Below are 15,424 nucleotides of genomic sequence, written 5' to 3'. Positions count from 1 at the left end.
GATTCTACCAGTTCGGACTGGTTCTATAGAATCGGTTGTTATGATTCTGCACAGTTCGGAGAACCGGCAAATCGTGCCCCTAGCTGGCTCCACCCATCTCTGGCCACCCCTCCCCTCCCAGTCAGTCCTTATCGTACATGCACAATATCACGCATATGCCAGACATCGCTGATTGCGTTCTTCCCCGCCCAGTCACTCCTTAAGGTATTCCTTTTTTCCCCCTCCCGATGATCAGCTGTTCCTATGATCAGCTGTGCCGGGATTCTCCTCACTTACTTACTGCTTTGCCCAGAAGGCTTCCTTGAGGCCCACGAAGGCAAAAAATCCACCCCCTCCATTTTTTGCCTTCCTGGGCCTCAGGGAAGCCTTCTGGGAGCAAAAACGCCCCCCAGGAGGCTCTCTTGAGGCCCAGAAGGTCCAAAAAATGGGGAGAGGTGCTGCAAAAAAATCCATACCCACCCAGTTACATGGCCACGCCCACCTAGCCATGCCCACCTAGCCATGCCCACAGAACCGGTTGTTACAAAATTTGAATCTCACCCCTGGAAATAATAATAATAATCTCTTAGGACTTGAACTGTTTCAGGTTTTTACCAATCCCCAACTGTGAATCAAATTGAATATTAAATCAATACTACTACTAATAATAATAATAATAATAATAATAATAATAATAATAATAATAATAATAATAATAATAGAGAAAGGAGAAGATAACAAAATACAAACAGATAGTAGAATGACTGTGGCAAAGGCAAGTAGGAGTAGTACCAATAGTAATAGGTTGCAAGCCCAAAACAACTGGAGTACCACTTGAACACCATTGGTATTGACAAATTTGCCATCAGTCATTTGCAAAAGGTGGCTTTACTGGGAACAACTTCCATCCCGCAATGATATCTGTAACACCATCAAGCATCCAGATCTGCCTATCCCAGGTCCTTGGTAAGGACTCGATAGGTAGACAAAAATGCCAAACCCAGTCTGTACATCTGGCTGACTGTGCGATGATCAATATTAATAATAATAAGCTTACATCCTTCAAGAATATCTAAAGGGTGCCTACTCAAAACCAATGTGCATTACTTTGGTCATTGACTAGATTTAAATAACCTTTAGATCAGGGGTGGGATCCGACTACCAGTTCGGTCATTTACGAGGTTTGGTGATTTATGATGTGCTTCCCTGCACGCTGCCGGTGCTCGCCTGTAAATCGTCATCAGCATGCTGTGTGCAGAGAAGCAGCCCTTTTTTCCCCTGCTTTTTTAACTGCCTCGCACGGCAGCTGAAGTTGAAAAAAAATCAGGAAATAAAATTCAGGTAAGAGCCCGGGTGGGTGGGTGGGCAAAAACATCAGCAGACATAGAACTGGTTCTATGTCTGCTGCTCGTCAGAGCTACTGGTTCTACAGAATGGACAGAACTGGTAGAAACCCACCCCTGCTTCAGATCAAGGAAACAGGCAGAATCAAAAGAGGAAATAGCTGTTCACCGGTCCTATTGTCCACCTTCTTCCCATACCTGTTTCTGGCACCCATGTATTTCTATGGAAGAGATTGGTAGAGAATGCAACTGGCTTTTCCTTTCATGGGAAAGAACTCCACAGTAGTATTCAGTGGCCATTGGGTGACCATTCTAATGATCTAAGGGTTTATTTAAATAAGATATCCCATTCTGTTCACAAGGTTAGTAGAATTCATATCAGTTCTTTGGAAAGCATTTAGTATGAGTGAAGCAAATGGCATGTACAGATAATAAGATATCTGTATTCGGGTTTGCATCTCTTCTAAAACAAATGTAATGCAAATTTGCCAAATTGGTACTTTTCAGATGTGTTGAGGCTCCAACAACCAACATTTTCTATGGAAAATCTTGAGATGTTAGCATCCCAACATATATGAAACCATCGGATTAGGAAAGATAGATCTAAATAGCAATCTCTTTTTTTGCTGACACATACAGCATCTGAGAAAATATGCAAGTGTAATGCACTGGAGTAACATACTGAATAACTAAAAATTAGATTATCAGCTGCTTTTGACCAATACAAAATTGAACTTCCAGATTCAATAAGTGAAAACAGCTGAGGGTGCAAGTCAGGAGAACTGCTGTGGCAACTACAGGAAGTGGGAGTATCTGCCGAATTAGATCGATCTGTATTCTAACCCAGTAGGCTTTTCCTAGGTCCTTAAAAGGTAACATATTTTGTGTCCATACCTTTGCATGGATCTGATCTTGCGGCCTTTTAAATCTTAACCCACTGCATCTTTTAGGGCAAAAGAGAGGCACCACCGGGGAAGACCACATAGTTGTTCTCCGACTTCAGTCAAACACTCCAGACACAATTCTGAACGAAGGAGGAGTCTATCTCGAAGCAGTTCCTGGAGCTCTAGTCAGTCTCCATCAAAATCCCGATCCCGATCTCGGGAGAAGAGAGCTGGGCGCAGCAGGACTCGATCGGGATCACAGAAAAAAACAACAAGCAGCAGGTATGGAGGCTGCAATCCCTACTTCTAACAAGATGGGGAAAGTGATAGTCTTGCCTGAGAACTTTAGGATCATTTTTAATGCATACCTTTTCATTGATTTTAGAATTTCTTTGCTCATACTATGATTTAAAGTACATTCCTTTTAACAATTATGCATTTTGAGTACACAACAAACTGAGGAACAAATTCAGGACTCTTGTTATGCTTCTTCCATTAATTAATACTTGTACACATAATACTTGGTTCAAAATATAAATATATTTGGTCTACTCTGTCCTGTTCCTCTCAGTTTGCAGAATGGAGAAAACAGTGGTAATTGCAGTTTTTAACAGAGCCCTTCCTGGTGAGTTGCGTGCTCATCTGGTGTGAGTTATTATGGTCCTTTAAGAAGAGACCCTGTTGCTGTTCTGGTGGTGTTTGGAAATTAAGGGCTGTGTGAGGCCTCAAAACCAAGAAAGTTGCGTGATGTTTCTTCCAAGCAGATTTTTTTTATTTTTTTACGCCTATACATAGAATCTTGCAAAACTGAAGCACGCTACAATCTACATCAAGCATATACTCTGAAAACTATTAGGAAGGAGTTAATGGTAATAGCTTATATCAGGGGCGTCAAACTTGTGTCGTCACATGACATAGCGGGACTTTTTTCTCCTTCACTAAACTGGACGGATGTGACGCATCCGGGCATGGGCCACAAGTTTGACACCCCTGGTTATACCCTTTTTCTCTCACGCAAAGTATCTGAACTGAGCTGCTTATTCCAATCAACCAATGGAACAGTTTGCCCTCAGAAGTTGTGGGAGCGTCATCACTTGAGACTTTCAAGAAGAGATTGGACTGCCATTTGTCAGAAATGGTGTAGGGTCTCCCGCTTGGGCAGGGGGTTGGACTAGATCAGTGGTTGCCAACCAGTGGGCTGCGGCCCTCTAGTGGTCCACGAAAAAAATTGATGGTCCACAGAGAAATGTCACCTCCAGAGCACCCCCCAAAGCAATTAATCCAGACTGCACAGGAACACAAGGCTGTGCTACCCACATGGCCTGCGGGAACCCTCCCCGCCCACTCACTCCTTACCTGGCAAACTTGCCTGCTAAGTTGCTATTTTTCCTCTTTTTTTCCTGACCATCAGCTGTTCTGCTGTGCCGAAGATTTAGATTAACTAGAAAGCAGGAAATCGTTGGTTTTCTTGCTTTCTAGCTAATCTTTAGATCTTAAGCAGAGCCAAACCTTCCTTAGGACTGAAGGTTCTATTATTCAGTGCAGACTCAGGTAGGCAATGGCAGAAAGATAGATCTCTGAATGAATCTGTGATTCTGTGAGCAACTCAATCTGCCTGCCTGCTTTGCCTGATTTTGGGTAAAAGTTGCTCTTTTTTATAAAAAAATTAAATATTTACATATTGGTTTTATTTATTTATTTTTTCAGAAATAAATTGTTTTTTCAGGCAACAGTAGAATATCTGCCTTTTGCAGTGCTGTTTTCACATTAATATTTTATAAACAAGGAGAGACATTTGGACATAGACAGTACATAAACATGTAAAATAAATGTTATATCCGTGCTACAGTGTGGGTTTGTTTATAGGCCTGGTGGGAACTCGATTATTATTTTACCTACAACGCATAGCCCAGGATGACCACAATCTCATAACCTGAACTCCTCAAGTCCAGAGTGTCTTAAATATTTATGGAAGTAGCATGTAAATGTGTTTTTTTTAACTACTAGAGAGAAGGACAATGAGCCACGAACACGTCATAGTGACACAGAACCAACCCGTGCCCGGCGACGTTCCCGCAGCTATTCCCCCATCAGAAAGAGAAGGCGTGATTCTCCAAGTTTCATGGAGCCTAGAAGAATCACTAGGTAAATATTAGATTCTCCATTCCTATGGCAAGCCCCTGAACATGGGGGCCAAAATTTGTTATTTACAGCAAAACTTGGAAAATAGCGTTTGAGTTTCATAAAATTCTTTTGCAAACAGAATGTAGAATAAAAAATTTAAAAATAAAATAAAATGCTTGTAGAGTCCATGGCAGATAATTGCTGGTCTGAAAATTTGTAAAGTGTGCAAATGCAAACTGATTTCAGGAGAATTAAAGCATTCTCTGAAATTTTCAGAAATCTGGTCCTACCTAGTGATTTAAAAATTCCTTGATCTGTATTTTCCAAACATCTACCTTTCTAGAGGTAACAATGCTGCATATGCCCAGCACTCAGATTTCACTGGAGACAGATTTACATGATCTGCTTCATATAGAAAAATATCCTAAAAGATTGACAACATGAATATTCTTCAATCTAAAGTCTGCAGCTAAAAAAACAATATACACATCTGAAAACATTATACTAACAGTAGCAGTTATATAAAAACCAGACTATATTGAAGAAAGTTGACATTAATAACTAGTACAATTAAGCCAAGAAATTTGCATTGGCAAATTTATCTCTGTCTGTTTGGGGTTAGAGTCTACAGAGTAAAATCATCATAAAAAGAAGATAGGCCAGAACATTATCTCAGCGTTAATAAAATGTTTGGAAACCACCTAGTCACTTAGGTGAGATGGGCAGTGTAGAAATTTGATTAATAAATTAAATAAATAAATAAAATTGAAAGAATTCCAAAAATAAACCTTAGGCGTGGTTTCAGAATTAAACTTCAACTCATACCGAGACAAAACAAGTAAAGATGACTGTGAAATTTAGCTAAATGTTACCATCTTATAATTTCAGAAATTTGTATAACATTTTGATATATACAGCAGGGGTGGGTTTCTACCAGTTCGCACCTATTCACTAGAACCAGTTGTTAACATTCTAAGCAGTTCGGAGAACCAGTTGTCAGAATAAATTACTGGCCTAATCCTGTAAGGAAGGCAGGAAGGAAACATTCTGGTGTTGCTTACAGAAACTGCCTCTCCGTTAACCCTTATTACATTCTTGGCAGGACTAGACTTCCTGTCTCAGGAACTTCTCTGGAGTTTTTTTCTCCTCCTTTGCTGGTACTTTGCTTGTGTGGAGTGACCATTCAAAGTTACAATGGCACTGAAAAAAGTGACTTATGACCATTTTTCACGCTTACAACTGTTGCAGCATCCCCACAGTCATGAGAGGCCAGGCGAGGAGATGCGTGCCTCGATGTGAGTGATATTGAGTTGGCCATGCCCAGCCAAGACATGACCACCAAGCCATGTCCACCCAGTCACATGACCACCAAGCCATGTGCACCACCTAAGCCACGCCCACAGAACCGGTTATTTAAACTTTGAATCCCACTCCTGGTATACAGATAATATTGGCATTAATGGAAACATTTTTATTTAAATTATTTAGCATTTAAAATCTTTTTATCTCTGAAAGATAACTTGGAAACATAGGCATCTACAGAGGAAGAAGAAGAGGCATTGGGGGCTTGAGATACATTCAGACATCTATTAGGGTAAAGGAGGTTAGAGTTTCCAGCAGAAGAGATAACTAAAGCTTATCTTTTTTCACTCTTCTCTTGAACTTGCCTCTGGTATAATGTCTAACTCCACAGAGCAGTCAGCCCCAACCTGACTTTGTTCACAATTTGCACGTGTATTTGAGTCCTGCATGTCTATTGAATTCTTTGTCTAGAAAAGCTTTTGCTTTGCCTGGCATACAGATAGTTTTTGACTTATAACCACAATTAGGACCAGATTTTTTTTGTTGTTAAACAGGGCAGCTGCTAAGTGAGTTGTGCCTGATTGTATGATCTTTTCTGCAAGAGTTGTTAAGTGAATCACATCAGTTAAGTGAATCACATAGTTGTTAAGTAAATTCAGCTTCCCCCATTGACTTTGCATTATTGGAAGTTAGCTGGTAAGGTCACAAATTGTGACCACATGACCCTGATACACTACAACCCTAGTAAATACATAATGGTCGCCAAGCACCTGAATTTGAATGATGTAATTTGGGGGTGCTGCAATGATCATAAGTGCGAGAATCTGTCATACGTCACTTTTTTCAGTGCTGTTGTAACTTTGTGCAGTCGCTAAATGAATGGTTGTAAGTCGAGGACTATCTGTACCAAGTTGACTATTCCTTAAAAAAAGAAAAAGTCCGCATATCTTCAAGCAGCTATGATTGAGAAACCAGCCTTAAACGCTTTGGTCTGAAATGTCTGATAGACCTTGACTTTCTGCATTAACCTGTCAGTTGTGTTTCTGTGTAGAAAATACACAGGAAACATATTCAGGGGGACACATTCCTAAGATGGTTATTACAGAGAGTCAGTCAGTCTGCTCCTTCCTTCTTCCTTCCACATTCTTTTTTTTTTCTTCCCCAAATTACACAGAAGCAAACCATGGTTCAAACTAAAGTTAAATGTAAAGCTAATGCATTCATTCACAATATTGGTTTGATGTAATTGCTTTAGTTGCCTTTCCAAACTCAGACTACTCCAGATCTCTCTGACTGAAAATCCTATTAGCCTCAGTCAGTGTGATAAGATAATGGGATTTTTACTGCAGCACAGTTGGAGGACATCATATTGGGGAAGTGTGCCTTAAAATTAACTTCACTCCCCTCTGCCTCTTCTTCCTCCCTTCTTCCTCTCTTCAATTGCCACCAGCACTTTACAAACTCGTAAGTTATTATCAAGGAATTTGGGAGTTTTTCTAATCAAATAATATAAGCTGACCAGTCAGCTACTGGTTCTGTGGGGGTGGCTTGGTGGGCGTGGCAGGAGAAGGATACTGTAAAATCTCCAGTCAGAGGTGGTATTGGCCGGTTCTCTGAACTACTCAAAATTTCTGCTACCGGTTCTCCAGAACTGGTCAGAACCTGCTGAATACCACCTCTGCTGGCCACTGTCAACTTATTGGGCAGATGGGTAGCACATTGATTTACATTTTTTTTACATAAGTAAATAATATATTTTGATTCACAAGTTTACCTTTTTCTGCATACATGATGCCTACAATGCAAAATATTTAAAAGCCACTTCCTTATTACTTCCTTAATAATCACTACTCCCTCAAGCTCACTATTGGAAGGAGGTTCAGCTTTGTAGATTGATGAAAACCTTTAGTCAAATCTAAAAGGCAACTGAGCTCTATTATTCTTGTGCAAATGTAACTCCCTTCACCTACCAATTCCCCACGTTCTTACTGTCTTCTGCTTTGCTCTCCCCACTGTTAAAGATGCAAATCTCTCCTTTTCCATCCTCTTTCAAGGTTCTTCCTGAAGAAACTTCAAGTGAAGCCCATAGCTGCAGGGCTGGGTTACCATGGTAACATTCCCTTCCATCAGAAACCTGTTGTGTGTCCTTGAATCCATCACTTTGTGAAGCTTTGTAGAGCTATGCTTTATCACTTCTGTTTCTGTCTGCCTGTCTGTCTCTCTTTCTCTCTTTTCTCATTAATAATGAAGCTAGGATGATGTAGTTCAAGTGTTGCTTTGATTGGTATCTAATGGCGTGAAGGAATTATAGATGGGTTTGGTGTTGATGAAACAGCCTGGTTTCTTTCTAGACCCTCCTATCTTCCTCACACATTTCATGTTCTCCACAGGGCATTGCTTCACCTTCACGTTTCGACACCAGGAGAAGTTTATCTGGCTGCAGATGGGAAGAATGGGACTTTTTCTTGTCCTCTAAGATTAGAGGACTGGATGAAAAAAGGGCTACATTTTTCACATATTTTAAAAATTGCCTCCTGGGAAATTTCTCTATCTCCATACTGTAGTGACAATTTGTCAAAAAGGTGAAATGTTTTGAATTTCAAAAAATAGGAAACGTGGCCCTCCTTCTGATCAGGCTGTGTGATTTTATCACATGTCAAATGAAATCTGGCACTATAACATAATGCTGATTCCATGATCTCTGACTGGTTTATTTTCATAGTCAGTAAGGGCAAAACATTGAAAACAGAGGTAAGTTTTGAAGTGATATAAAGAATTATTTTCTCTTCCACTCCTTTTTCATATGAAAAATACTCTCTTAAGAAAATGTCTATTGCTGAAGATGATACATGAGTCAGTATTGACATTTGGCGACTGCCTGGATTAGTTTCTGAAGTTTTCTTGGAAAGATTTCAGAAGTGGCTTGCCATTCTTCCTAGGGCTGAGAGGATATGACTGGCCCAAGGTCACTCAGCTGGCTTCATGTTTAAGGCAGGACTAGAACTCACAGTCTCCTGGTTTCTAGCCTGATACCTTAATCATTATTGTATACCAAACATTCCCAAGGCATCAAATGATTTCCTTAGGTCTAAATCTATGTTGAGCAAAACAACTAATTGACTTCCTATTGCAATTGGGGGCAATTTAACATACATCCAGGCTGTCTAAGCAATTTGGGCACATCTTGCAGCATTGATTAGCCATTAATTGGGACCCAGCCCAAGAGAGAGAGATGATTTCTCAACATTGTGCAACATTAAGGTATTGTAAGCCTAGCTTTAGTAGAAATCTTTGATACATTCAGAATAAAGATATCCCTTGTATATCATCTGTAGAGATATCTAAACTGGCCTGCCACACAAAAAAGTAATGGAAAACTCAAATGGATTCTAAAAAGTTCAGAATGACACTGAGCTGAGGTGCATGTGCCAGGCTATCTGAAATTGGAGGAATCTGAAGATTTATTGGAGTGACTGAAGGCAGTTTCACACATACCAATGTCCAGAGAAGGGTACACCCAACAATCTAACTGATTGTCTAACTCATGCCACTCCCAGTATATTCAGTATACACCCTTTTAATTGTTTTATTCAGTGCAGTCAAGGCATGCCTGATCCAGGATACTCCCAACTGTTTCTACTGAGCCTTTATTCAAGATCCCGTGATTTAGATCAGTGATTCTTTCAGCCCAAATTAACAGGCTTGAAATTATATTTAACTTACATATATCCTGGCTTGGGACTGTATTCAATGTTTATAGTTAGTCTACTGCATCTCCTAGGACTTTAATTATGTGGACAATTATGGGTGGGCTTTTGGCCAGGAAATAATGCTTCTTTAGAGTGAGGCAGTGCTGCTTCCAGGAAAAAAAGTCTGCTTCTAACTAACATCTAACCTCTGTTTTTTACAGCTTTAATTCTCCAGTGTCTCCAGCAAATCACAAGCACTATTAATTCTTTCACATTTGGTTGTTTTAGCTGGCTAATCCAGGACTAACTACTGGTGGGGCAGCAGCTTTAGCACTGAGGAGTCCAGTTTAATAAGAGGAGGTATTTAGGAGGAGTTACAAGTCCACTTAATCCGTACACACCAGATAAAAAGGAACAAATCTGCAAACTTTGTAGTTTAATCTTAAACAATTACAGATTCTATTCTCCATTGTTTGCATTAAAAAAATAAATAAATTATGAACTGAACATTTGAAACTCCTTTATAAGACTTCTATGTATGATCATATTTATTTGCTGTATATCCCATCTGACTTTATTTTAGAAAAGAAATTTCAGTTTAAAAAATGAATGGGAAGTGAGCAGACTTGACAAAACACTTCCAAGAATTCAAAGTTAATGTGGTGATATCATGATCGTCAGTGCTGTCCTCCATTCCAAGTTTTTAAAGCTGTCCTCTGTGCTAAAGCCAACGCTCCCTCCCCATTCAGTTCCATCCACTTCATATTATTATTATTATTGCCAAGGTATGAGACTCTTTCTTTTTCTTCCCCCAGTGCTCGGAAGCGTCCAATCCCCTACTATCGACCCAGCCCTTCCTCTTCCAGCTCACTTACCAGCTACTCCTACAGTCGCAGCCGCAGCCGCAGCTATGACAGCTACAGCAGCAGCAGGAGCCGGACTCGCACCCAGAGCCGCAGTCCAAGCTACAACAGCCGAAGCAGTTCTGAGAGCACTGGATTTTGAGCACTCCCTGCCAGCCACTTTGAGCAATGAACTGATCCAGCTTTCTCTCCAACCCTGTCTCCATCCCCTTTTTCCAGGCATGGCCCAACTTAATTCCTCCACCAGGGTTTGTCTCTGTCATTTCTCTGGTCCCTTCAGGGACTCATCTTGGCATTCCTGGAGATGCTAGATGTGTCCCGTGGGCCAGAGCCTTATGAATTTGGGCCCAAACCTTAAGTGGGGAGTCAGAAATGCTGTAAGCGGGACCCGTGTGCCCCAGGGAAAACCATGAAGCTATCTTTGAAAATGCAGCTCAGCAGAAAGGATGAAAAACTCAAATAGGATGTGACATTTTGATGTGGCTCAAATCTTTCCCGGTGAGGACTCAAATATATGGCTGCTTACACGGAGGAGAGGCACATTGCTCTCATTTCATTCTTTAATTTCTACCAATAAAAGGTAGAAAGAATTCTCCAGAGGAATATAATGCACCTATGATTCCATAAGATAAGTAGAACAAATGAACAAATTTCAATTCCAGCAAAGAACTTTGGATGCCGGAAAAGGAAGAAAAGGCAGGGGGGCTTTTTAATTTCTTGCTCTTGTTTTCTTAACAAACAGGCCACGGAAGATTCTTCCTTGGGATTGACTTTTTAATTTATTTCTTGCAGATATTTATTTCAATTTTGGTACCAACTGAAGTTTGGGGTTTAATTTATTTGGACAAAAAGGAGATGGGTGGGAATGGGCATAATTCAGTCATGTTCATGGGGGAAGAAAAGCTCTGATAGCTGTCAAAAATTGAGGTGGATGTATGGAGAAGAAGGAAGGAAGGAAGGAAGGAAGGAAGGAAGGAAGGAAGGAAGGAAGGAAGGAAGGAAGGCTTCAAAAGGATGCAGAGATGAATACTGAATTTTTAGCTTTTAAAAGAGGGTTCACCTCTGTGGGCCTAAAACCAGCCACAGCCTAATTGCTGCACCCTGAGATTATTGAATATAGTCACCAATAACAGATGCCAAGCATTTCCTGGTAGATGCTGCCACCTGCAGAAACCAAATTGATTTCAGGTATATTTGTTGAAAAGGTCCAAGTGATATTTCTTGATTGTTCCCTTCCTAATACTTTGGAGAACTGCTGCTGAGAGCAAACAATGAAGAGCTAGCTGGACAAATAATCTGAACTGACAGATGATACTATCCCCTGCCCCATGACAGCAAGCTGGCGAAAAAGCCCAAGGGTTGTTGGAAATGGTGGATTGCCAGCTTGATGTAGTATAAAAAAGCACTTTGTATGAATAGTAATCTACACACCTCGAGCTGTTGAACTTGGACGACAAGTTCTTCAATCAGCTAAACAAAACCAGAAGAGAAAGGGAGAGATTGAGAGTTTCTAATCGTACAGGTGAGCTGTGCTGGAATTGGCAGTAATGTAATTTAGAGCAGAACCAGGTACCTTCCTTGCAAACCATGTCAAAACTCAGTAAAGTTTACAGTACACAAATGATAGCTTTAATGCAAAATGCCCAAATGGGCATAAATCTTTCCGGTCTTGAGGACCAGCGGAGCTGGGGGAGAGAGGGGATTGTTCCACACGAGCAGCTGGCAAGCGCTAGCATATCCACAGCTCCATTTGCACTAGCAGCGTGCACACGCGTCTGCCGCTCATGCAGATGGAGCACACATGCACACACTCACCTGCTGCTCACGCATATGCGCACCTACGCACTTGCCCACTGTTTCGACGGCCCGGTTGCAAACACATCACAGCCCACTGGGGCCCAGAGGTTGGAGGCCCTGCTGTAGGGCATTATAGTTACCATGGGGGCAGGAAAGAAACATGCATCTATAGCAGTGATCCCCAACCTTTTTTACGCCGCGGCCCGGTACCGGCATCAGCTGGGCGCCGCCATCTTTTTTTGATGAAAAAGTGCTTCCGGTGACCTCACGGAAGCACGTTTTCATCAAAAAGATGGCGGCACTAGCTTCCGTGAGCTTTTCCGGGTAGAAATGGCTTTCTACCCGGAAAAGCTCACCGAAGCAGCGCGCCATCTTCTTTTTGATGAAAACGTGCTTCCGGTGAGCTTTCTACCCGAAAAGCTCACCGGAAGCACTTTTTCATCAAAAAAAGATGGCGGCACCCAGCAAGCCAGCGGCCCGGTAGGACTTGTTCTGCGGACCAGTACCGGTCCGCGGACCAGTGGTTGGGGACCCCTGATCTATAGGATTTTCTATACATTTTATACATGCATCTATAGGATTTCCTTGACAAGCCACTGAAATCTATTAAGAACCCTTTCAATCAAGTCAAAGGGTATTTCTAAAAAAATAAAAGACACAATGAGGACTAATAAATTGAATTTGAATAGCTGAAGACATGCAAGATAGGGGAACAGAAATATTGGTAGATCCTTTGTTAGCATAATAAAAATAAAATGATGGGTCTATAACATCTGTGGAAGCACTTTTTATTGCAGCATTTCTCAATCTCGGAAACTTTAAAGTGTGTGAACTTTGACTCCCAAAATTCCACAGCCAGCCTGCTGGAAATTCAGGGAGCTGAAGCCCACATATTTTAAAGTTGTTGAAGCTCAGAGCTGTTGAAGTTGAGAAACACTGCTCTGTTGGTTAGGTTTTCTCTGTTCCATAGATATGAAATCTGCAAATCATCCTATTTAGTTTTAAGGTTTCTCTCCAGAAGTTGTTCCTGTGGAAACCGGAACAATTAATTCTGACCTATAGCCATTCCAAAGCCAAAATAAGGCAGACATTTTGAAAGAATTTTTGTCATACAAATTTATGGGCTGTTATTATCCTCCAGTTTTTTTAGGCTCAGAGCCACCAAATCTCAGCCCTCAACTTTTAATAGCCAAATTTTAGACTCCAGAATAGTATTTTGAAATTCAGTGTAGAAATCAAAGGTGGTATTCAGCAGGTTCTGACCAGTTCTAGAGAACTGGTAACGGAAATTTTGATTAGTTCAGAGAACCAGCAAATACCACCTCTGACTGGGGATTTTACAATATCCTTCCCCTGCCATGCCCACCAAGCCACGCTCACAGAACCAGTAGTAAAAAAAGTTTGAATCCCACCACTGGTAGAAATATTGGGGGATGGGGTATAATTGATGGATTTTGGCCAAATAATTCTTCCTGTGTTCTGAAACCTTTATTATTTTGAACCTGTTTAGTCAGTCTGAGTTTGAAAATGTTTTGAAGGAAAATGACTTCTGTTTATCTCTGTTTTTATGTGGTACACCAAGTACCTCTGGGATTATGGAGATCAAGCACTGCCAGGCACAATTATAACATAAAAGAAAGTCTGGTTTGGTTGACAAGATGAAAGGAATAACGGACTCCATTTTTAAAAAATATGGCTTGAGGCTTCTCTGCAGAACAGAGTTCTGTTCTGTCTAGCGTTCAACAATTTATATTCTTATTGTTTTTATAAGTGTTTGGGAAGGAGGGCAGGCAATGAGTTTGGTCAAAACTTCTCCCATTAAATCACACACAGCCTTTGTGTGGGTTGGCACTCTATGACCAATTTGACAATATTAAACATTGATTAATGGACAGCAGTTTCCAAACCAAGTTAACAAGGACTGCAACCACAGTGCTCCTCCCCATTATTGCATTCTCCCTGGCTTTCTAGTTTCTATAACAGCAAAACCCAGCCAGCAGTAATGAACAGAAAAAAGGTGGTTTATCAGGGAAAATGTTCAGTCTTCCTAGCATTCATCGGCAGTCTCTGCAAGAGATAGCAAACAGGAACAAAATATGTTGTAGAAAATATTTCTCTTCCTCTTCTCTCTCTCTCTCTCTCTCTTTCTAGATTGTGAGTTAAGCTGTAGATTCAATGATCTGGTTCAATTATAATAAAATGTACAATATCTATATTGTAATGGAATCTCCGTGATGAAATAGAATCCTTGCTCGGGGATGGGACAGTGTCAATGAAAAGCCATAGGTCAGTGGCAGAAACTATGCTTTGCATGGAAAAGTCCAAAGTTCAATACCAGTGGGTAGAGAAAGAGCTGGGGGAAAACCCTGATCTGAAATTGAGCTGCTGCTAGTCACTGTAGGCACAACCACGCTCAATAGACTGACTTGTTGCCAAAGTCTATTTCAAAGATATACTCAAATGAATATCCAGATATGTGTGCAAAGAATTCCTCTCAAAACCCTGGAGGGCACCCATAAAGATATAGAATTGGGAGTGGAACCCGAGACCTCACAACGGGAAATCCTTTGCAGTCAGCACAAGTCTTTCTTAGTAGATGGTGTGTAAAAGTGGCAGGTGATAATAGCAATAGCACTTAGACTTATATACCACTTAATAGTGTTTTACAGCCCTCTCTTAAGAGGTTTTCAGAGTCAGCAAGCATATTGCCCTAACAATCTGGGTCCTCATTTTACTGACCTCGGAAGGATGGAAGGCTGAGTCAACTTTGGGTAATATCCAGCATTCGTTAAGAGCCAATGTATGTGTTTGTGCATAAGTATCCCACCTACTACTGGACAAATGAGACCATCAGCTGCCTAATTTTACCATCCAGTAAACTCACTGAGGGTGGTGTTTTGTTTTGTTTTACCATATTTCTACATCAATATTAATCTGTTGAAATATTTAAGCATGTTTAGACACCAAGTAAAAATTCCATAACTATCTTAAGAGTGTATAGGATATGTATGATACTTAAATCAGCTAAATGAGTAACTTCATAACTTTCCAAACTTTTTTTAATGCATTAATGAATTCTAATATACAATTTTCATAATAATAAGATATCAGCATGGAGTAATAATTTTGTGTTCAATTCCAGCTGGCTTTATGCCAGGGCTTTATTTCTATGGCCTGAACAATAGTCTCAATATCAAATTAAATATAAGAAGACAGAGATAAGGCACATCCTCAATAAAAGTATATCCTTTATTGCAGGTTCCAATTCTTTTATCAAAATGATGAAAGGAGTGTTGCACCATTATAATCCAACATCTGCTCATATTGTAGGTGTGCATGATGTCACCACAAAGCTTGAATCACAATAGCACAATGGTCATTCCATTATTTCTTCCCACTTCATGGATGCCTCTGATCCTTGATGAGATAGAACAAAACAAAAA

The 15,424-nt window shown here is 40.6% G+C and overlaps 1 protein-coding gene across 4 annotated transcripts in view; it reads left to right on the top strand.

The window, feature by feature from the left end:
- The window catches only part of SRRM3 (serine/arginine repetitive matrix 3), a 180,661-nt gene extending 168,514 nt beyond the window's left edge, over window positions 1-12,147 (top strand). For all 4 annotated transcript variants that reach the window (XM_087957987.1, XM_087957989.1, XM_087957969.1 and 1 more), the window contains 3 exons: window positions 2,273-2,488; window positions 4,214-4,351; window positions 10,137-12,147. In XM_087957987.1, coding sequence (XP_087814113.1) covers window positions 2,273-2,488; window positions 4,214-4,351; window positions 10,137-10,326 — 544 coding nt within the window. In that variant the 3' untranslated portion in view covers window positions 10,327-12,147. The remainder of the gene's footprint in view (window positions 1-2,272; window positions 2,489-4,213; window positions 4,352-10,136) is intronic.
- Window positions 12,148-15,424: the final 3,277 nt, after the last annotated feature.

The sequence above is a fragment of the Notechis scutatus genome, chromosome 1 (assembly GCF_049901735.1).
Source record: "Notechis scutatus isolate UNSWTSFEM ecotype Mainland chromosome 1, rNotScu1.2, whole genome shotgun sequence".
NCBI lineage: Eukaryota > Metazoa > Chordata > Lepidosauria > Squamata > Elapidae > Notechis > Notechis scutatus.
Note: the sequence above shows the minus strand (reverse complement) of the source record. Positions and strands in the feature narration are given on the sequence as shown.